The 23,213-nt window shown below is 47.2% G+C and overlaps 2 protein-coding genes across 2 annotated transcripts in view; one reads left to right on the top strand and one right to left on the bottom strand.

Annotated features, from left to right (window-relative positions):
- Positions 1-2,110: 2,110 nt before the first annotated feature.
- LOC308482356 (histamine H3 receptor-like) lies at positions 2,111-9,180 on the top strand. The gene is made up of 3 exons (XM_081015377.1): positions 2,111-2,806; positions 5,162-5,328; positions 7,184-9,180. The coding sequence occupies exons 1-3, from the start codon at positions 2,539-2,541 to the stop codon at positions 8,066-8,068; spliced, it is 1,320 nt and encodes a 439-aa protein (XP_080871503.1). The 5' UTR covers positions 2,111-2,538; the 3' UTR covers positions 8,069-9,180.
- Positions 9,181-12,285: 3,105 nt separating this feature from the next.
- Positions 12,286-23,213, bottom strand: part of VPS35 (VPS35 retromer complex component) — a 37,271-nt gene continuing 26,343 nt past the window's right edge. The window contains exons 10-17 of the mRNA XM_081015522.1: positions 21,975-22,123; positions 20,659-20,866; positions 20,295-20,450; positions 19,145-19,267; positions 18,037-18,216; positions 16,365-16,604; positions 14,597-14,740; positions 12,286-13,458 (exon numbers count right to left, since the gene is read on the bottom strand). Coding sequence (XP_080871648.1) covers positions 13,279-13,458; positions 14,597-14,740; positions 16,365-16,604; positions 18,037-18,216; positions 19,145-19,267; positions 20,295-20,450; positions 20,659-20,866; positions 21,975-22,123 — 1,380 coding nt within the window. The 3' untranslated portion in view covers positions 12,286-13,278. The remainder of the gene's footprint in view (positions 13,459-14,596; positions 14,741-16,364; positions 16,605-18,036; positions 18,217-19,144; positions 19,268-20,294; positions 20,451-20,658; positions 20,867-21,974; positions 22,124-23,213) is intronic.

The raw sequence follows: 23,213 nt of genomic DNA, 5'->3' as shown, positions 1-23,213 counted from the left end.
AAAATGTATAACAAAACAAAAATAACTGACTGGTAGTTACATTCTGGATCCCCCCCACAACTGGACAGAAAGGCTAGAGAAAGAGATGGAATCTATAGAGACTACAGCAATTTCCCCTCCCCAACTCTCATCTACCCTGATGCTGCCCTGAGTAGCCAGATGAGACCAACTCCACTCTGCGCATCCACCCAGTTCTCTGTGATACAGACCAGATCAGCCTCCTCATCCATAATCAAGTCATGGATGAGGGAGGTCCTACTCAGAGCCGCGTCCCTTACCAGGCCTGCCCAGCTTCCTACACCCTAGCTCCTCCTACCCAGAACCGCTGTGATTGGGGACCCCCTGATCTCCCCAGTTCCTCTCTTCCCAGACACATCCCACATCAATTCAACAACAACAACAACAAAAACCCAACTTTAAAACACATGAGTTTAAAAAGCAGTTAAAGACAATTGACAACATTTTAACCAATGGGGAATAATAGCAGCAACAAAACCCACTACACAATACCCCAACTTTAAGCATCAGGGGTTTGCTAGGAGTTCCTTTATAAAGAGCCTTTATTCTTTCAACCAGCAGTCTTACCACATTATTTTCTTTCTGCAATACTAAATATTAAATGTGACTGCATGTCATCTAGCAAATTCAATCTCGCACTTTAAATGCCATTGTACAGCAGCCATCAGATGCTGGCAAGAATGAAATATCACTTCATGGCAGCTACCAAATATTGAACACTATTCTTTGTCCCATTTTGTCAAACACTAAATCCAAATATTATGGGAGATCTAAATGTTCAGGGAATATTTTTGCCAAACAATCAAGTATGCAGGGAGCATGTGGATATACTCAACATCCACATATGCAGAAGAAAAAAATTGGGGAAGTGTTTTTTTAAAGCAACAACAACAACACATGCACACAAAGCAAATTTGTTCTCAGACAGCTGGGGTTGGGAGAGAGACAGAGACTTATTTTCCTCAAGCCATTCTCAATGTTAAACCACTTGAAGACCTCTAGCACGTCTCCTCTTAGTCATCCCTTCTCTAGCCTAGACGTGTCCAGCTCTTTCAACAATTCATTATCAGACTTGGTTTCACCAACCTGGTTGAACTTCTCTGCACCTGCACCAGTTTGTCAGTGAGCTTTGTTGGTGTATGAGTGGCAAAAAAGAGGAAAAAACTGGCTTTGTGGCATCATCCTGTTTCAGAGTTACTTGTCCAGAACAAAGCTTAAGGCAAAAGAAAATGTGTTGCAGTCCAACATTTGGGATGGAGGCAGCCAAGTTCCCCAAGCCTGATTCACATTGGATCGGCTGCAGTTAGCATGTTCTCTGGTCACCTGTAGTCCAGCATCATCTGGAGGGCCACACATCCACCTCCTCCGTTCTAGAAACTAGTCCATTTGTGCTGACTTAACCACAATCACTTTTTTTCCCAAAAGTTTGTAGGATAAGTCTTGTTCCTATCCCCCCCCCCCCAAATTGGCTAGAGGGGAAAGCATGGTACCTGCCGTCTGCAGCTGTAGGCATTTTCCGCTGGACAACAGGAGCCATTTTGTACCTTGCAATGCTTTCAAATGAAGTAATATTCAGCAAAGCTCTGGAATCCACAGGGAGGGAGAACTGCAAAATCTGGAGGGGAAAGAACCAAAGTCCATATAGTGGGGCCAGGGCTGGATTTAAGACGTTTGGAGTCTCTAAGCACTGAAAGGATTATAGTATCTCCCCCCCCCCCCATATGTAATTCAAGCATAAAAACAAAATTTTAAAATAACAAAGCATGGATCAAGACCAGATCTATTTTTTTCACGCTATTTTGATCTGCTTTTGTTGGACACCCCCTAGTTTAGGTGGGGATGAATAATAAAAAGAGAACAGAAAAATGTGGGGAGAGTGTGGCGTTGGGAGATAGGACGTCTATCAAAGTTCTGATTTTCCCCTACTGCACTTGGGTGCTCTTGGTTGTCTTTATGTCTTTGTCGTCGTTTGAAATATCAAATTCTTTCTTTTAAAAAAAACCTCTCTCTTTTTTCTTTTTTTGCTGGTGACCTAAGCATGTGCTTAGTCTGTTCACTCGGTAGTCCAGCACTAAGCGGGAGAGGGACACGGACACACACACACACACACACACACACACACACCTTCTGCAAGTTTCAAGCTTACAAGGGAATGGCATTGAATTGGATGCAGATTCTGGCAGATGCACTAGGTAGGAAAGCAGGCTGTATCGCCTCTCCATCTCCGCCGCTTCTTTTTCGGATCCCCCGGCCGCGTCCCTCCGTTCATTTTCCGTCCTCCCCCACCAGACGGAGGACGGGGGGAGCCCAACGACCGCTGACTCACTCAAGCCGACCAAGTCCCGCGCTCAAGCCAGAAGCTTCACTCGCCCTCCCAAGTAGAGCGTCTCAGTCGAGGGATGAAACCCTTCTCCTCGCTCTTGTAACACGAATACTTTTTTGGGGGGAAATCGCGCCCTTGCAATTTGGGGGTCCCCGGCCGCCCTGCCTCTTCTTCTCTCCTCCCCTCTCCCTGCAGCTATGGCGGAAGAGCGGCTGGATACCAATTTCTCCAGCGTCTCAGCCTCGCTGGGTAACGGGTGCGCAGCCGGAGAGGAACGGCACTTTCAGCACCACGGACAGTTCTCCGCGCCCGTCTCCGCCCTACTGGCCTCGCTGATGGGACTCGTGGTTCTGATCACGGTGCTGGGCAACGCGCTGGTCATCTTGGCTTTCGTGGTGGACAAGAGCCTCCGGACCCAAGGGAATTTCTTCTTCCTCAACTTGGCCATTGCTGATCTTTTAGTAGGTGAGTGAAGCCAGGGAGCTCCCCACAAACAACTTGAGTTTGGGGCAAGGACCAGGACAGTATTCTTCACCCTTGGCCGGTTCAGCCAATCGTCATGAGTGATGGGAGTTGTGTCCCCAGATGTTTCTGGGCTACAAGGTTGAAGGACCCTGGGCCAGGGGATCGAGAAAGTTGGATCTGGTGAAGTGAAATCTGGCCCCAAGCTTCCTCTCTTGGCCCCTTTTCCCAATGGGGGGACACACTAATAATTATATATGGAAAGCCCCCAATGTTTAAAATCAGCCAATGAAACTGTGTTTCAAGTTCCAACTTATTTGGAGGTGTGACTGATTCCTCAAGCAGCAGAAACTTCATGGTTGCAGCCCACAGAACACCCTTTGTCATTTTTCATTCTCTTTCATATGGCTCCCTAACAAAAGTGTGAGCAAACTAGTTTTGCTGGGCTTTTGGAACAGAACCTCTTTTAATAAGTTGCCTATTTCCTGCTGATTGGTGGGGGTTTTAATACTGTTTTTCCTGTGTGCTAGGCTAATTTGATATTTATATTTTTAATTGTTTTAATGCAGTTATTTACTTGGGCACCACTTTGGAAACATTAACTGAAAAATTGTGTGTGTGTGTGTGTGTGTGTGTGTGTGTGTAACAAAATCAGTGCAGTGTAGTGGCTGGTATGTCAGATTAAGCCCCAAAAGACCCATGTTTCAAATCCTCACTTATCTATGGAACTCACTGGAAGAGGCTTCAGCCAGTCACTGTCTCTCAGCTGTACCTACCCAACATGGTTGTTGTGAGGATCAAATTGAAGAGAAGCATGTGGCTCCCTTGAACTCTTTGGAGCAAAGGCAGGGTTTAAAGTTGGGGGGGGTATGTAGATAGATAGATAGATAGATAGATAGATAGATATAGATAGATAGATATAGATATATAGATATATAAACACAACAATAATACACAATGGGGATTTTGGTGAAGGGAAACCCAAGATGAAAGTACGGTACTTGGCAAAATGAACACGCTGTATAAATGATAAACAGTAAACTGCAGCCAAGATGCTTCCATTGAAATGGCCTCTATGTGGCTTTATCTTTCTCAGCCTCAGCTTACCATGTATGTAAGTAGATAGAGGAAGTCACTATGCAGGTGTATTTGTAAGCACAAACAGGATTAGAAAATGTTTTTGCATATGCATTATACAGATGATCAACAACACATCGTTGGGTTAATTGTACATGAGAAAATTCGTAGCTTGTAGCTGTATCAGTAGACATCACATTAGGTTGCTTCCACCACTTCTCAATAAGTATTGTTTGCTCTCCAAGGAACTCAAGGTGGTGTGTATAGTTCTCCCCCTCCTCTCTTCATCTCCACAACAACCCTGCAAAGTAGGTTAGGCAATGAGGCAGGGACTGGCTCAAAGTCACCCTGTGAGCTTCATGGGCAAGTAGAGATTTGAACCCTGGTCTTCCGGGTCCTAGTCCAATACTCTGACCACTATACCACACTGGCTCTTAAAGGTGGTTTTTATTTTTATGTGGCATCTAATCAATTGCAACATCTGGAATAAGGGAGGGCTTTCCACTCAGGAGTGATTATCTTGTAATACCATGCAATATATGAAATCACTCGTGTATTTGAGCCTACAAACATGTGCTAAACTAAATCTTTAAGGAACCTTTAGTGTACTATTTAGTAGCACTGGCTGTCTGTTTGCAGCAAATGACAGTCTGGAGAAAGCAGACTGAGAACTGATTTCTGCTGTACAAGCTGTATGATTTTGTTGTGGTGTGAGAAAGGTTGCAGAATGTGTTTGGTTCATCTCACTACATACACCAGGAAGACACTGCCATAATGTAGTTTTTGACACAGAATGGAAAATAAAATATGTCCTGGAATGGCATACACCCCCATTCACAAGCATGAATTATTACATATGCACGTATACACACACACACACACACACACACACACACACACACACACACTTTATTTAAAGCCCTGCAGTGATGGAGTCTGATGTATTGCATAGGAACAGATTTCCACAAGTGCGGGGCCACCAAAGGAAGACTCCCCCTCTTGTGTCAGCTAACCTCATTGCAGACACAAAACTAGAGCCCCAGCTGGACAATTGGAGTGCAAACAATAATCACCTAGCCTACCCCTGCCTTAAGTATTCTGACAAAATGGAGGTCTCCAACTGATATTTGACTGTGCCACCTCCGAATTCATGTTCTGTGTAATGGGGAGGGTGGGATGTATATTTGTTTGAAAGTTCCTCCACCTCAAAACCTGTCTCTCTGGTAAGAAAGCTGGGCTAAGACTCTCTCACCAGTGCTGTTTCTTGGTCAATATCCACAGGTGGATTTTGCATCCCTCTGTACATCCCTTACATCCTGACAGGCGAGTGGAAGTTTGGAAAGGGCTTGTGCAAGCTCTGGCTGGTGGCCGATTACCTGGTCTGCAGCGCCTCCGTCTTCAACATTGTTTTGATCAGTTTTGACAGATTCATCTCTGTGACAAAGGCGGTAAGGGGCATCGCTTTCTACTACTGACACCCTGAGCTTCTTAAGGCCTTCCAAAGTCCCAGGGCTTTGGGACTAGGAAGTTGCTTTTGTTTGCTCTCCTGTTACTCCATCAGTATGTTAATTCCCATTATCAATACCTCCCAATTATGAAAAATTGGTTATATGCTGTGTAGCTCCATTTTTCTCTGTAATTGCTGAGGGCCAAATTCCCTAGGGGGTAATCTTTCAGGGGCTGCATAATATTTGTGGATGAGGCCAGAGTCAAAGTGAGTGGGGACTCTTATCTTTCTTCCACCTCTTCCCTTTCTCTCTCTGTGTGTATCTTTTATCTCTTTCTCTCTGTGTGTCTTTTATCTCTTTCTCTGCCCTCCCTTACCCCCTTCCCTCTCTTTTTATGCCACCCTTTCTCTCTTTGTGCCTCTCTCTGTGCCATCCCATTCTGCCACCCCAATTCCCTTTTCTTTTTGCCATCTCTCTCTTTCTCCTTTTCTCTATTTCTGCCAACCCTTCTCTTCCTCTCTTCCACCCCTTTCTCATTCACTCTCTCACTCTCTACCTCCCTCTCTCCCTGCCATCCCCTTATCTCTCTCTTCCACTCCCTTTCCCCTCTTTTCACCTTTCCTTACTACCCACCTGAAATTAGTGCAAGGACCACATAAAATTAGCCTTGGCAGACACATGTGGCCTTAGTACTGCAGGGTGCCGAACCCTGCTCCAGATCTTTGTCGCTAGCATTTCAGGACTGCACCAGCCAACCACCCTGAATAATTTGAGTGACCTTCAGGGAGCTGTGAGAGCTAAACCCGCAGCAAAACCAACTTTATTCTGGACCTCGTTCTATCATTGAGATCGCTTTCCCTTTATCAAAGGGCTTGCGGTGAAGTGCTTTTATTGCATTCCTCTTCCCAACGTTTTGTTCGTGGCGCTACCATAATTTCCTCTAGGTATTAATCTCAGCCCTCACTGCCCTATGGTAATCAGATGCATGCTGTGAGGCTTTCACATTCCTTTGGAAAATAAGCTCTCCTCCCCTCCTCTCTTTCTCCACCACCTCTAGCATTGTAAACACAAGCCAGAGTAAAATGCAAAGTGGCTTGAGTGCATCCATTTCATCCACATGCAAGGAGCTTCTTGGTACAAAAGAACAGCCATGAGAAGTCACTTATCAAAGCAAAAATGTACACTCCTGTCATAGCTTGAATGTTAGGAAACTTCTTGCATTTGTCTGTTCAAGGACCTGTAGCTAAAAATTTCAGAGGCGTGGTATTTACCTCTCCCCACCCCAACAAAATTGCTTCTGGGACCCATAGCTGCCCCTCTGCAAAAGAAATAAAACCCCCTCCCAAAGCCCCCATTTACCATTCATTTTCTGCCAAGCTGTTCTTCGTCCTGTCCCAATTCCTTTGTGACCTCCCTCCACCCCTGGCTCTCTGGCACCCACTATTGTGATGCTCAAGCCACTCTTCCTTATTCTGCCCAACTTCATCACATCATTCCAATTCCCACTAAGCATCTCAGCATCCCTGCTGAGCTAATATCACAGTCCCCACCACTTTCCCCTGCTCTAAGCAGAAAACTTTGGGACACCAGCAGCCATCACACCGATCCCAGCCCTCTTCTCAGACCTATTTGCATTTCTTGCCCTAAGGGAGCAGGACAAACCTGTTTTCAACCTTCACACACCTGGCTGCAGAAAGGCTGAAAATTAATTTCAGCCTGTGGCCGAGAGCAGCAGCTAGTGCAGCTATTCCATGAGCACTTCCACAATCCCAGAAACAACATGGGGTTTTTTAATGGCAATGGGTTTTTAATGGTATAGTCATCACCTGACTCTTCCTCTTACCTTTCCACCTAGGTGAGTTACAGAGCTCAGAAGGGGATGACCAGGAACACAGTGGTAAAAATGGTCATGGTCTGGGTAGCAGCATTTCTCCTTTATGGCCCAGCGATCATCAGCTGGGAATACATTGCACATCGAAGCATCCTGCCCGAGAAAGAGTGTTATGCTGAGTTCTTCTACAATTGGTACTTCCTCATGATTGCCTCCACGATAGAGTTCTTCACTCCTTTCATCAGCGTCTCCTACTTCAACTTAAGCATTTACATCAACATTAGGAAGAGGACCCCACTGAGGAGGGAGACGCTGCCACTCAGTCACAGAGGCGGCAAAAGTCGCCCCCGGGAGAAGCAAGAACACCCCAACTTTTTTATGAAAGTGAGCCAGAAAAGGAGTAAGGAGAAGACAGCAAGCAGCTCCTCCTTTGCTGAACCTGCAGTCCAGCAGCTCAGCATTGGTCACCTCCAGAGCCAGCCGGCCGATTTTAACGTCAACCAAGACCTTCTGCCTTTGCAAGTAGATCTTCAGACTAAATCCCCATGGGATGGTTTCTACAAAGCCCTGGAGAGTCTTTCCACCACCAAGAGAAAAACAGAGGTTGCCAACACCATGGCTAGCAGGTTCCGGCTTTCCCGAGATAAAAAAGTGGCCAAATCTTTGGCCATCATCGTCTGCATTTTCGCTCTTTGTTGGGCTCCTTACACACTGCTGATGATCATCAGAGCAGCTTGCCATGGGAAATGCATCCCACATGCTCTCTACGAAGCCTCCTTTTGGCTCCTGTGGTTGAATTCAGCCATTAACCCCATTTTATACCCTTTGTGCCACATGAGTTTCAGAAAAGCTTTTTTCAAACTGTTGTGCCCGGGGAAAGCTAAGATCCACCCCAATATGTTCCTGTGAGAACATTTAAGGCGAGAGAACAGGTTTTAAGAGTGATGTGTTTTTTTTCATTTGAGAAAGAAACATTGATTGTACGCTAGTCTGAAGACCTAAAGACTTGTCTGCATTCGAAAGATGGCCTTGCAACATTCTACCCTCAAACATGTGCTGGATTTTTATATTTTATTTTGCAGTGCTGCAGAAATTTAGAAAATTCAGCGCTGTTTTGAGAAAATACAAGACTTTGCAACTAATATCCTGCAGTGCTAATGTATGCTCAATGAGGACTGATCGATTATTGATATTGTTGTAAGGAAACTCAATTCATACATTGGGCATCTTAAAACTGGAGCCTTAGCTCTTAAGAGTTAGCAGTCAGTGGAATTCTGTCTGCAATGCTATGAAATGCACTGCCTATTTAACACTGTATGTTTGTGCACTTAACTGCAAAAAATAATGATCAAGGTTTTCATTCAAGCAGGGGTGGGGAATTATGGGATGGGAGGCCAGATGAGGCCCATGGAGCTTTCAATCTACCCCACTGCCTCCTTTCCCCCCTTTTCTATTAGAGCCAATGGAAGGCTGTTTCCAAGCCTGATTGCTGCATTGGCTGTAGGGGGCATTTGCATTGCAGAGGTGCAAATGGGGAGGAAAGGCTTAACCCGAGGCAAGCAGGTGTAACAGGGCAGCAAGATTTAACACAGCAGCTTTAACCTGAAAGGTTTTTAGTTAGCTGCAGATTCTAGTGCAGTTGAATTCAAGACCACTCCCAAGATACGTGCTAAAGCAGATGATGAGTTGCCTTCAATAGTTGGATTATTGTGGCTGCCTGTGTATCAAAACAAACCTAAAGATACACATCTCAAGTGTCAAAAGCCAGGTTAAAGACTTATGTCATCTGCATTTTAGAGCTAGTGTGGTGTAAATGGTTAGAGTGTCAAGACTAGGACATGGGAGAGACCAGGCTTCAAATCCTCACTCTGCCATGCAGCTCACTGGGTGACCTTGGTCCAGTTTCTCAGCCTAGCCTACTTCACAGGGTTGTTGTGAGGATAAAATCGGGAGGGGAAAACCATGTACAGCACCTTGAGCTCCTTGGAAAAATTGGTGATATACAAATGTCAGCAATCAATTTAATTCTGGAAACTGTGTAATAGAAAGTACCAGGTGCACCTCTGTGTGGAAGGAGTTCCACAACTTAGGGGCTGCCACAGAAAAGGCCACCTCCCCGTGCTTCTGATGGCAGAGGAACACCCTAGAGCAGGCATGTCCAAAGTCCGGCCCGGGAGCCTAACCCTGCCCACCTGGGGTAAAATCGTAAAACAAGGTCAGCAACTTCAATCCTAACAAAAGCTCAACAAGTTTGGACACCCCTGCCCTAGAGGCTCCCGTCTGCCAATCTCAGCACCCAAGAGGGTCTGTAGGGAAGGAGGCAGTCTTTCAGGTTCTTGGGGCCCGAGTCGTTTAGGGTTGGCCATTGGCCATGCTGGTGAGACCTTGTGAGAGCAGAACCACAGCTGGAGGTTCACGGGTTCCTCCACCCCTGATGTGTATAGCTACAAAGGACAGCATAACATAGCTTAGCACTGCAAGTTGCTCCAACACAGCAGTCACTGCAGTTCATCAGACAGGGCTGTTACCGCCTGTACATAATTTTCCTACAGATGGAAAGATTAGCAACATGACCCATTCAGGCCTGCTGAAGTTCAGTTCAACAGACTTCCGCATCCTATGTATTTTAGAGATATTTCCTGTAGTCAGTGTCTCTTAGCATCTCCCACCTCAAGAATCCCATGCTTCATTGTATCATAATAAATTGGCATCATGAACCGTGAACTGGTCTAGCCTTTGGTAGGTCAATGGTGCATTTGTATGTATTTCATAAATGTTTTTAATATTGGAGAACTGGGTCAAAAGGAGGTGATTTGCTCAACCTTAGCTAATCCACTTTGATGTTCTAGTCAAAGTCAGCTTATCGGCTTTCATGATTGTGAAGCACCTTTAACATGTTATGGAAATGCTTTAAGGAAGGCACCTTGCTAACTTGGAAAATAAACACAGAAAGCTGCTAAGATGTGGGTTTATTGGCATCAGCTCTGTGCTTAGCAGATGACAAGATTTGCATGCCCAAAGGGGCCCAATTCCATTTCCTACTAAAAGACCTGGAACTCTTTCAGAGTTGCTGCCATACCAGTGCAAACTTCTCTGCAGATGTTTCATGGACTAAACAACTCCCCTCTCCCCTAATCATTGGTCATGCCTCCTGGGGCAAATGGGAATTGACTCTAACATCTGGAGAGGGCCAGTCCTGGGCTAGATAGGACCATCTTCTAAGGAGGTAAAGGGACCCCTGACCATTAGGTCCAGTCATGGCTGACTCTGGGATTGCGGCGCTCATCTCGCTTTACTGGCCAAGGGAGCTGGCGTACAGCTTCCGGGTCATGTGGCCAGCATGACCAAGCCACTTCTGGCAAATCAGAGCAGCGCACGGAAACGCCGTTTACCTTCCCGCCGGAGCGGTACCTATTTATCTACTTGCACTTTGACGTGCTTTCGAACTGCTAGGTTGGCAGGAGCAGGGACCGAGCAATGGGAGCTCACCCCGTCGTGGGGATTCGAATCGCCAACCTTCTGATTGGCAAGTCCTAGGCTCTGTGGTTTAACCCACAGCACCACCCACTCCATGTATATCACAGAAACACATGAAGCTGCCTACCATTTAGTCCATCTAGTTCAGTATTGCCTACACTGACTGTCAGCAGCGTCTAGGTAACAGCATCTCCCAGACTCACTAGGAGATGCCATTGGGGATTGAACGGATGTTGGCCTAGGCGGACCATTGGCCTGACTCAGCAGACTCTTATGTTCTGCACTTCCTGCTGTAGACTGACAGCTTGGCAGGATCTAACACAATCAGATGGCAGCCAGCATTCCCAAGGATCAATGACCTTCTAAAACGGCAGGTGGTGAGACATTCCCAGGAGGGAGGGAGAAGGTGCTGTACCACAAGCGGGAGTCTTCCAAGAGTGAAAGTGCCTTTCCATTCATGCAAGTGCTCTTTGGATCCAGGCCAGCATCTCCATACCAGAAAGCTTTTGGCTCACCACCCTAACAGCGTCGGCATCAAAGTGGCCAAGAGTCACTTGAAAACATGAAGCAGTAGACCAGGCATAGGAGTCGCCTCCAGGTGGCACACAGGAGACTAGTTTCTGAGGAGCTCACAGAGTTTGTAGGAGACGTCTGCTTTTCAGTGGCCTTTCTGTTTGATCAGTGCTGAATTTTGACATTAAATCCCTGCCCCCAGGGGCCGTTTTACATCCATTTAAAATTAAGTTGTGCTACATGTGGTTACTATAATAATAATTTCTTTATACCCCGCCCATCTGGCTGGGTTTCCCCAGACACTCTGGGCGGCTCCCAGCAAAATATTAAAAACATGATAAAACATCAAACATTACTCGTTGCAATGGGTCCCTCCCTTCTGACAGTGCTGGATTTTTGTATCTTTTCCTCTGGGCTTTACTATCCAATTCTGCTGCTGTTTTAGTTGCCACTTTCAGTGATGGTTTAACAGGGGTTGCTTTTAGTGTTTCTGCCCCCTTTTTTCTGCAGGTCGCTCCAGGTATCTACGGGTGGAAGAGCCAACTACAACCAAGAATAACTATAAATATAAACCTGACCATCTGCTTGCTCACACTGCAGACCAGGCATAGGCAAACTCCGGCCCTCCAGATGTTTGGGACTACAATTCCCATCATCCCTAGCTAACAGGACCAGTGGTCAGGGATGATGGGAATTGTAGTCCCAAACATCTGGAGGGCCGGCGTTTGCCTATGCCTGCTGTAGATAGACGCCTGGTGTTGAATGAGTTTGGGGTAGGGACAGACACAAGACAGGTGTTGTTGATGGCCTATGACTCCCATTATGGCCCCGACCATTGGGTCACAGGTTCCCCATCCCTAGCTTAAGCCAAAAGGCTGTCCTTTCTTGGGTTTTTTTTTGGGGGGGGGGATGATGGAACCTTGTTCAAACTTGGGCAGGGGAGAAACCCAACCTTTAAAACAGAGTGGAGAACCTGTGTCCCTGCCTGGACGTTGTTGTACTCCAATTCCCATCGGCTCCAGCCAGCATGGCCAACGGGGCAGAGACAATGGGAGCTGTAGCTCAACGGCACCCACAGGACACCACGATGGCTACCCCTCCGCTTTAGACGCAATGGGAGACATTCAGAGCCAGACTCGTTAATAGCAACTTTATTGGTTTCACTGGTGCAAATTCATGATACGGAGCAGAACTGTGTAATGCGTTCCCCCACCCCTCTAAATTTTACAGTAACGAAGGTTATACATAGAACTATATAGAGACCACAATTCATCTATTACTTTTCTCCACCTCCTCCTCCTCAATACTATGCGGAAATAAAGTTTCCTTGATAAATAGCGCCCTGTGCACAATGACTGGCCCTCCACCGCAGGTCACAGAGCCTCCATATGCAAAATATAAACTTCTGAATTTAATTTTTAAGCATGGTGCTTTACAACTCCAAAAACATGCATTAATATATTCTAGTTTTTAAGAGGGGTGGGGGAGGGATAGGAGGGAAGAAAAATCTGACATAACCTCAGGGGGTGGGGAGGGGGGAAAGGGTAGAAGCAGAATCCAACCTATAAAGAAAATGAAAGCTCTCTGTAAAAACTAACCAACACACACCCCCTACCTATTAACACTTGCAGGTGGAAAGCCAGGTTAGGACATTAAAGGTTTCTGAGCTGGGGGGGGCAGAGAAGAGACGTTATCTAAGACAAATTAGAATGCAAGAGAGGGGGGAGAGAGAGAGGCAGGGGGAGGCATTGCCACATGGGTTTTATTTATTTATTTATTTATTTTAAAAGGAAGGAATGACTTCAGCCATGCTAATTTTTCTGATGGTCTCTACAGAGCTGCTGGTCCAAGAGGTTGGGGTGGGGGGGGGGGAAGAAACCTGGTAGAAGTGGTGAACGCAAGTGCTTGGAAGCAAAGCGCTGAACATGTCGCACATACATGCCAAGTACAGAAACGAAAGCAAAAAAAGGAGAGAGAGAGAGCGCAGATAGCCTAACTTGGCACTTCTGAAAGGCACAAATCTATGAAAACTCTAGCATCGCCGTAATAAAAACAAAACCCAGGTACTGTGTTGTAAATGGAAAGGTGATCCGGTTGGGTGTGGTGCAAACGCACAGGAGGCTCCCCCTCTATATGACCAGCCCTTCGTAGATGGGGCCCTCCGACTCGGGGGACTCTCTCCTCAAGCGCAGGTGCTCCAGCGTGTTGTGAAAGTGTTTGTTGATCTGTTCCGTTTCCTCGGTCGATTCAAGGTTAGGGAGGTCTTCCCGGATTTTCTGTATGAGCTGATTCAAAACCTGAATTGTCACCTGAGAAAGGAAAAGAACCAACAAAGCCCAGCGTGTGGGGGGAAAAAACAGGAAGTCAAAACCTTCGATCAGAAGGAAGAGAGCAATGTGTATAACGAAGGCAGGATGCAAAAGGCAGCTGGGTTTATTAGTCCATGGAACTAGCCGCCCAACTGAATCATGCAGCGGTTCCCGCCCTGCAATCTGCTTTGAAGAACGGCTCTATAGAAACAGATAAAATAAAATAAAAAATATTCTGGGTGCTTCCCAGTGAAGAAATCGGTAGCTGCAGATAAGCTACCCTGCAACTATTTTTCCTCGCAGTGCTTGGGACTAAGATGATCAGGGGCGGTATTCAACTACATAATTGTGATAGTGTAAGGATTAGCTCCAATGGCCACCCTACCCCAAATGCTCTTCCCCTCCCCCAATGCATACCCTGCAGTCCCCTAATCTGGCTCTAGAGGGTTGGGGGAGTTCAAAGAACAGATTTAGCTGGAGGCACAGGGGAAGGGGACAAGGCTCTGCTGCACATGGTGAAATCCGGACACTGGTGTAATATTTTGCCTAGCGATATGTTGAGCACAACCCTAAGTAACTACATAAATCAGGGATAAGGAATCTGCAGCCTTCCAGATTGTGCCGGACTCTGACTCCCATTATCCCCAGCAAGTGGACACACACACACCCCTACTCTGTAGGTCTGCAGCCACACTGCAAAACAGATCCACAAGGCAGGAACTCGCTGCCAGTGTGAATGGAGCGTTTAATGCATTCCCTCCATCACAGCTGCTTTTCCCATGCAGGGTCTTCGACCGGCTTGTGAAATACCCAGGATCTCCAAAAGATGGAACGAACAACTTGGATGCGGGGGAAAGGGAACAGAGGGAAAACTCCACTGCTATTCAGAGGAAAACGCGGAGCTGTCAGGCTTCTATCACATATCAAGTATTTATTTAGACTGGGGGGGGGCCTGCAGTCTTCCAGATGTTGCTGGACTCCAATGCCCATCTGTCCTAGCCAGTTTGGAAGGCCAACAGGCAGGGATGATGGGAGCTGTAGTTCAGCAACATCTGGGAGGCCACTGGCATCCAAGCCCAGCCTTCCCCACTGAGAAGACCTCCAAACACATGTGCTGTTTCGGCACTCTTCCGCTTACCGCATCGTTCTCTTTTTCGTAGAAGTAGATGTATCTGTTGAGAATTTCTATGAAGAGCTGGACTTGGAGAGAGGGGTCCATGCACTGATTTGCTATTTTTAATGCCTTTTTCAAGCACTCCATGACTCTCTTCCCGCCGTGGAGCTAAGCACCAAACAGAAAAGAGCTGGTCAGCATCTTCCATATACAGTGGTACCTCTGGTTGCAAACAGGATCCGTTCCGGAGACCTGTTCGCAACATGAAAAGAACGCAACCCACAGCGGCATGTCTGTGCATGCGCATGACGTCATTTTGCGCATGTGAGAGTGGCAAAACCCGGAAGTAACCCTTTCCTGTACTTCCGGGTTGCCGCGGGACGTAACCTGAAAGAACATAACATGAAGCAAACGTAACATGAGGTATGACTGTACCCAAGTCTTACTTTCTTGGGGCATAACTTACCCCGTTCCTGCCCTCACCCCACTGCAACTGCAACTCAGCCAGCAAGTCCCAACTGCATGCAAATAGCTACACAGTCACTGTCACCACCAACTTGTTTTTCCACCTCCAACCTATGAGTATTTACTCGGCTTAGCCCAGCCATATTCAACGGGGCTATTTTGCAAGAAGCTATTTCATTTAGTACAGGAGTGGGGATCCTTTCTCAGCTTCAGTGTTCACCTCAGCCTATGAAGTTATCCAAAGCCAGAGGGGCCACATTCCATTCTAAGCAACCTGGTGAGAGCCACATTCCAGCACTGGGTGGGACCAGAGGCAAAAGTGGGCAAAGGAACAAAACATAGCTTGGTAGAGTAGGGCGAGCACACACTGCCCTTCTCTAATCCCCCACTGTTCAGGAAAGCCAAAGTTGAGAGCTCAAGGACACATTCTTCCCAGGCGAAAAACACTCAAGAGGAGAGTGTGGAGGAAGACTGGTAAAAGGTGTAGTCTGGGGAGAGTCCTAATGGCCAGAAAGGGAAGCCACGAGGGGCACTTTTGGTTCCCTACCCCTGACTGAAGCACATTTCTCTTCCCACCTTGCTTCCGTCATGAAACCCAAGGCAGAGAATGCAAGGTTACCAGGCAGTCTATCATAGGGCTGGGAGAGATATTGGTTTGAAGCCCATATTGTGATATCAGTTTCATAATTTTTGACCGGGGAATATATCACAAATCATGATGTGTGTTAGGGCTGGGCGATATATCGTCCAAAATTGATTTGAAGTCCATATTGTGAGATCGGTTTCATAATTTTTGACTGGACAATATATTGCGAATCATGATGCGTGTGCGCACTATGCAAACCACGACATGGGAAAAACTGTGAAGCCAGCCAGCGCCTCTACACAGCTCCATCCTTATTTCAGACATTGTGATATATCAGTTTATCACAATGTTTAGCTGGTGATATATTGCAATGTTGAAAACCAGGAATCGCCCAGCCCTAGAGTCTGTCATCCAGGCACTGATCAGACTCACGCCTGCTTAACTTCAGAAAGTTTGCTTTTAGACCACAGAATCAGAGAATGGCAGAACTGGAAGGGATGCAAGTAGTCATCTATAATCCAACCCCCGCAACGCAGTAATGTCTTAGGATCACGTAGAGGACCACACCCTCGGCACACAGACAACCCCTCAAATCCAAGTCAGAATCAGCATCAGTAAGTGGAAAGGCTGGGCAGATTCTGGGACAGTAGCAGACTCCCACCCCACCCCAGGAGCAGGGCCAGGCAGCTGCTGGGCTTCCTGGAGCTGATGGAAGAGCTGCGGTCCAAGTCACCCCCTCACCTCCTCTCCGTTCTTGTCCATGTTCCGGCCGGACCAGAAGAGATGGGCGCAGGTACTGACAGCTCGGCACTGATCCGGCTTCTTCAGCAGCTTGGAAGCCGCCAGGGCGCACTGGGTCCTCAGGGGCTCGTGGTTCTCCTCACCAAAACATTTCATCCGCTCAAATGTCCCAATTATCAGGGTGATTGCAGCCAGCTGGGCTTTTGAGTCACTGATTTCGTCTTCGTACAGAGAGAACGCCTGATTCAGAAGAGAAATGAGGGAGGGAGGACGGGCAGCCGGAAGTTTTGATTACTGGCTTTGTGGCAATTCCTGGCTTTCACAAAAACAAACAAGCGAAGAAAGCTAGAGCTCTCAGCTCCCTGGAACACGAGAGAAGGGGATGTTCAAGACGACTTTCTACACCAGGAATGGGGAATATGAGGCCCTGCAGTTGTTTTAACTCCCATGATCCCTAGCCAGCAGGACCAGTGGTCAAGGATGATGGAAACTGTAATCCAAAAACAGCTGGAGACCCAAGTTTGGGAAACCCTGGCCTATATGATCCCCTTACACCACTTTTGTTTAGGACAAGCCTAACTCAGGTGTTTTATAAAGTTGATGCGAGTTCTAATCTGTTTTTAGTCTATTGTTATTTTAAATTATTAGTCATAAAGTACTGCTAGTTGTAAAATATTGTCAACTTTTCTTAGTGATCGTGTCATTATTTTATCTTTGGTAAACCACTTTTGAGGGTTGTTGTTGTTCTCCAATTCAGTGATGTACAAATTTTATGAAATTAATAAAATTGTTTGCATGGCACTTTGGAGGATGAAGTACTTCTCTGATGTCTCGATGCCATGCTTCTGGCCAGTCTCCTAGCACACTGTCTATAGCACATCTTGCTCTGCTTCGTAAGATCATTTCAGTTGGATCTCCTTGCCAGGAGAGGGTAGCTATACAGGATCTTTTGCTCTTTTTAGGGAGAGCGGGGAGTGGGTTGAGCACCTGATTCCCATGTGCGAAGTCTCTGCATCAGTCCCTGAAATCTCTGGGTATTAAAAGGGTCTCAGGCAGCAGAGCTGGGGAAGCCACCTGCCTTAAGATCCAGAAAAGGAGATACCAGTGAAACACTTGAATTAAGTTGGGCGCACTCAAAGGCATCTTCCTACATTCACTGTATTGAAGTTTATCACACACATTTCCATTCCATAGAAAGGAAGGACCGAGCTATGAAAACCAAATATAGTCCATCAATTGCAGGCAGACATCCAATATAGGACTTTGAGAGAACAGGCAAGGAAGGGGTGACATGATAGAAGTTTATAAAATTATGCATGCCAGGGACGTCCAATGAGACTGGGTGCTAGAAGATTCAGGACACATAAAAGGAAGTACTTTATGCAGTGCATACTTAATCTACAAAACACCTTCCCATAGGAGGCAGTGAGGGCCACCAACTTGGATGGCTTTAAAAGATAAGAAAATTCATGAAGGGCTATTGATAGCTACTGGTGAGAACAGGATGCTCTCCAGTAGAACACTAATTAGGTCCTTATTCAGTTAAGGCTCTTGATCCGGCACAGGGTTCAACCCCATAGAATAAGCATGTGCAACTCTGTTATCAGACCAGTCTACACATCGAACTTATGTTTTTGGAAACAGTGGGAAGAAAAACCTTTGCCGAGCCCACCTGGGACATGAATTCGTAAGCCACCGTTTCATGGTTCTCAAACCCGATCTCTCCTGCCGCCAGCGCCCCCTGGAGGAACAGCCGCAGAGGGAGCTCTGCCAGCTCGGCCTTGATCAAAGCGCTGATCGTCTGGTGCGCAAACGAGAAGATCTTCTGGCATTTCTTTTCCCATTTGTCATCCTAAAAGTAGGGGGGAAACCACCCCAAGACATCAAAGGAAAATACTGTGTCAAAAAAAGTACAACAGAAACAAGAAGCAAACTTGGTAGAGAGGACCAAGAAGAGGGCTCCACTTAACATTTCCACATTGTCTGCAACAAGAACTGGAATTCTGCAACGTGAACAAATTACGGAAAACCCAAATCTGTGAATATTTATATCCCAGGTTGACAAGGGTTCCAGTCCCATGTAGATAGGCTCAAGGAAACAGCTTTTTGTTGTTGCTCTATTCCATGTGGGGGGCAGTTCCTGAAAGTTTTAAGATACAGTGGTACCTTGGGTTAAGAACTTAATTCGTTCTGGAGGTCCGTTCTTAACCTGAAACTGTTCCTAACCTGAGGTACCACTTTAGCTAATGGGGCCTCCTACTGCCGCTGCACAATTTCTGTTCTCATCCTGAAGCAAAGTTCTTAACCCGAGGTACTATTTCTGGGTTAGCGGAGTCTGTAACCTGAAGCGTCTGTAACCCGAGGTACCACTGTATTTAACCCTTGATCACTGAATATGTCTCTCTCCCTCTCTCTTTAAGCACTTTATCTCTTGCAGCTTGCCATTTTACTGTCTCTTATTCAACTGTTTCTACCCAAGCCCTATCTAATGGAGGATAAAGGCCACTGACGGCTGCTAGTCATGATGGCTATGCTCAGCCTCCCCTTTCAGAGGCAGCAATGCTTCTGAATACTAGTTGCTGGAAGCCACAGGAGGAGAGTGTGCTCTGGTACTTGAATTCTGCTTGCAGGCTTCCCAGAAGAAGCCTCTCCCTGGTTGGCCACCGTGAGAACAGGATGCTGGACTAGATGCGCCACTGGCCTGGTCCAGCAGGCTCTTCTTATGTTCTTAAGAGAGGAAAAACCTGTCAGGATTTGCATCTTGGGCTCGGTTCACTCACCACTTTAGAATTCTCCTTATAGCGGAAAGCGAGCTGGTAGGCAGCGAAGACCAAGGGGGGCAACGTGAAACGGATGCGCTGGTTTCCTCCCGCGCCAAAGTGTTTCCGGGCCGTGTTTAAAATCTAAATCAAGAGAATATATGTATGACACGATGATATGTCCATAACTGACGGGAGGCAAGATGGGAGGCGCCACCCCCACCCCATCCGAAGAAACAAACACCCTGCTTTATCAACTAAATAACAGGCATCAACCTGGGCTTGGAAGATCCCTGCATCGCAGGAGGCTGGACTAGAAGACCCAGGAGGGGGGGTGACCTCCCACCTCTACAATTCTACGATTCTACAAGTCAGCAGGCAATCTTGTTTGCCAATGTGCATGCACGAGAGAAGGATGGCTATGGAGGATCCACAGTTCAGTAGCAAAGCAGATTCTTTGCATGCAGGTTCAGTTCTCAGCCCTTCCAGTTTAAAATAAGTATCAGGTTTGCTTCCTTCACACAGCTCAGTATTAAAACTGTGGGACTCCCTCCCACAGGAGCTAGGGATGGCCACCAACTTGGATGGAAGAAGAAGAAGAAGAAGAAGAAGAAGAAGAGGAGGAGATTGGACTTGATATCCCGCCTTTCACTCCCTTTAAGGAGTCTCAAAGCAGCTTTCCCTTCCTCCCCCACAACAAACACTTTGTGAGGTAAGTGAGGCTGAGAGACTTCAGATAGGTGTGACTGGCCCAAGGTCACCCAGCAGCTGCATGTGGAGGAGCAGGGAAGCGAACCTGGTTCCCCAGATGACGTGTCCACCCCTCTTAACCACTACACCACGCTGGCTCTCTTCAAACAAAGATTTGACAAATCGATGGAGGAGGGGGCTATTGAGGGCTGATGACTATGCTCTGCCTCCACAGTTAGAAGCAGCAAGGCTTTTGAATGGCAGTTGCTGGGAATCACAAGTTAGGATACAGTTGCTTTTGTGCTCAGGAGTGTAAAGCAAGGGCCACTAAGGGGTGTGGCCAAGGAAGGGGGTGTGGCCTGGGGAGAGCCCCAAGGGTCAGAAAGAGTGGTTGGGGGGGGCTGCATTCCCCCACCGCTGAACTAGATGAAAAAGCATCTCTTTGAAGCAGCCCCACTCCAACGCTTTAAAGAAGCCATACCAGGTACTGCTGATCAGGATCGTCGGAACGGAGGAGGTGAATAAACCTGCCCACGAGGCCCTGTTCGTCTGCAAAATCCTCGGGGTCTGGATCCTCAGCCGGCTGGTCTGGCTGGTCCTGGATCAGCGTCGACACGAGGTTCATGATGGCATCTACCTGCAGGAGGCGGAGGATAAGGGCAGTGAGGCCCAGCTCATGCTCCCTGCAGCTCAGTATGCAACGCATACTGGCCTGGATCAAACAGCCACGAGCCCAAAGGTTTTAGGCAGGCACCGAAAGAAATACAACTAAGGTATTCATGCCAACAGGGAGGGGGCAGTTCTGAAGTACGGGTCCTGCCAACTCCATTACGCTCTTTCCCTACCTGGTCTTGAGAGACGATTTCCGTGTTGTAATCCAGCACGTTGCTGAGCACGTAACAACTCATGCTCTTCCTGGACTCGTAGTCGAAGTACTCAAAGAGCGGGTGGAAATGTTTCAGTTTCAAGACAGTCAGGACATTGTTGTAGGTGTCGACCGGGATCTTCAAGAGCCTTGTCAGCTCCTTGGATACAGCGCTGCTTGTGGCGATGCTAAAAAAAAGAAATGAATTAAGAATTAAGCAGGCAACAATGGACTGGCATGTATCAGGCTTCCTATAGTTTAGGACACAGGTGAAGAAGAGGAGGGATCAGGATCTGTTGGTAGATTTCTGGGTGATTTTCAGCAGAGCAGCAAAGGATTTCTTGACTCCCAGTTGTTTTCATAACAGGAACAAAGTGACTCCACGCCCCCAAATTATATTACTGAAATAAAGGTTGCCTAGGAGTAAACCAGGAGTAAAAACATGAGAATGGAAGGGCTGTGAGCTCTCTGGTACTCTCACAGAATTGTAAAGTTGGAATGGCAGGAATGGCAACTGAATGCAGGAATGGCAACTGAAGTTTCCCTGGCAGATGGCTGTCCAACGCCTGCCTTAAAACTGCCAAGGAAGGAGAGTCTACCACCTTCCAAGCTAGTCTGTTCCATTGTCAAACAGCAATTACCCTCAAAGTCCTTCTTAATGTTTAGTTGGAATCTCTTTTCTTGTCATTGGTTCGGGTTCAACTCTCCGGAGCAGCAGAAAACAAGCTTGCTCCATCTTCCCTGAGAAAACCCTTTGTACATTTAAAGATTTCTACACTGCCACCTCTCAGACTCATTTTCTCCAGGCTAAATATCCCCAGCTCCTTTAAATGTGACCCCATGAGGGCTTGGTTTCCAGACAAGTTTGGTTTCATAAACCAGTTTCCCTAGGCTCAATATTCTTTTCTTTTTTCTACTTCTACTTCATTTCTTTTGCCGCAGGAGACACTCAAGGGCCCTCTGGCTTCCGGAGAAAAACAACAAATGGATTCTACCCCCTGGCCCCACTTTTGGAAGCTGACATCTCAGGACAATAGAGAGGGAAAAACAGCAGAAACAGATCTAGAAGCAAAGTGATATTTGCCCAATGCAAACATTTAGACCTCCTGTTGTCAAGGTTCAGCCATTCAGCAACAATTCATTGTTAGGACAGAACCATCTGCTGCACTTGGAAGAAAAAGAGCCAGGCCAATTTAGCCAGGCAGACTTAATTGGTTTCGGTCCCCTTCCGCCCACCACCCCCAATTAGCAGGGAGCGCGGCCTGCTCTGCCGCGAGCCAGACGGCCTCCACTCACTGCTCCAGGTTCAGCTTGTTAAAGATTTCCACCGTTGTCTCCAGCACTTTGTCGACATAGTCAACACGATCCGGGTAGCACTTCATCGCCAGGTTAATGAGAGAGACCTGAAGCGACACCACGTCCTCCGAAGGCATATCTTGTCTAGACTGGAGTTGCGGACAGCGCGGGGAAAATAAAGAGGAGATCTGCATGTCAGGCGGCTGCAGAAAGGGCACTTGCATTTATTACATTTATAATTCACGCACAGACACAGGGCAGCATTGGTGGGGGGGACGGGACAGGTGCTCTCTCCTTCAGACGCTGCTCAGGCCCAGGCTTGTGCAACTTCTGCAAGATGTCCACGTCAAAGGCCTACACGCATCAGAACTGGAAGAGGCACTCATACGGAGACTCTTTTGGATTCCCAAATGCCTTCTTAACACACACAAGCACTGCTGAGGCACTCAGGACAGATGTATAAAGGTGCAAAATGGGTTAAAGGTAAAGGGACCCCTGACCATTAGGTCCAGTCGTGGCTGACTCTGGGGTTGCAGTGCTCATCTCGCTTTATTGGCCAAGGGAGCCGGTGTACAGCTTCCGGGTCATGTGGCCAGCATGACTAAGCCGCTTCTGGCGAACCAGAGCAGCACACGGAAAACGCCATTTACCTTCCCGCCAGAGCGGTACCTATTTATCTACTTGCACTTTGACGTGCTTTCGAACTGCTAGGTTGGCAGGAGCAGGGACCGAGCAATGAGAGCTCACCCTGCCACGGGGATTCGAACCGCTGACCTTCTGATCAGCAAGTCCTAGGCTCTGTGGTTTAAACCACAGCACCACCCGCGTCCCCACTGCAAAATGGGTTAGGGGTGCATAAAGTGAGTCCCAACACCAGCTCCTCTGTCCCAACCTTTCTGCATTAAGCAGTCAGGGACCCTAACTGCAGGGAGGCTTTTCATAGAATCACAGAACTGGGGAATTGGAAGTGCACCAAAAGGTCACACTACCCTTAGGAACAGTGTTTCCCAAACTTGGGTCTGTTTTTGGACTACAACTCCGACCACCCCTAGCTAGCAGGACCAGTGGTCAGGGATGATGGGAACTGTAGTTCAAAAAACAGCTGGAGACCCAAGTTTGGGAGAAACAGGCTTAGAAGAATCTTTCAGATTTTCCCGTGCAACCCAAGGAAGCTAGGATGGAGCTGATAATAATAATAATAATATAATAATAAAAAATGATTACTTATACCCCGCCCAG

The sequence above is a fragment of the Podarcis pityusensis genome (assembly GCF_964106645.2).
Source record: "Podarcis pityusensis genome assembly, chromosome: 8".
Taxonomy (NCBI): domain Eukaryota; kingdom Metazoa; phylum Chordata; class Lepidosauria; order Squamata; family Lacertidae; genus Podarcis; species Podarcis pityusensis.
This window is presented reverse-complemented; position numbering and strand designations above follow the sequence as displayed.

Bases quoted from the DNA above. Each gene is read 5' to 3' on its own strand.
- LOC308482356 (XM_081015377.1), top strand. From the start codon at position 2,539: ATGGCGGAAGAGCGGCTGGATACCAATTTCTCCAGCGTCTCAGCCTCG. The intron at 2,807-5,161 runs GTGAGTGAAGCC...CAATATCCACAG, and splicing joins CATTGCTGATCTTTTAGTAG to GTGGATTTTGCATCCCTCTG. The intron at 5,329-7,183 runs GTAAGGGGCATC...CTTTCCACCTAG, and splicing joins TCATCTCTGTGACAAAGGCG to GTGAGTTACAGAGCTCAGAA.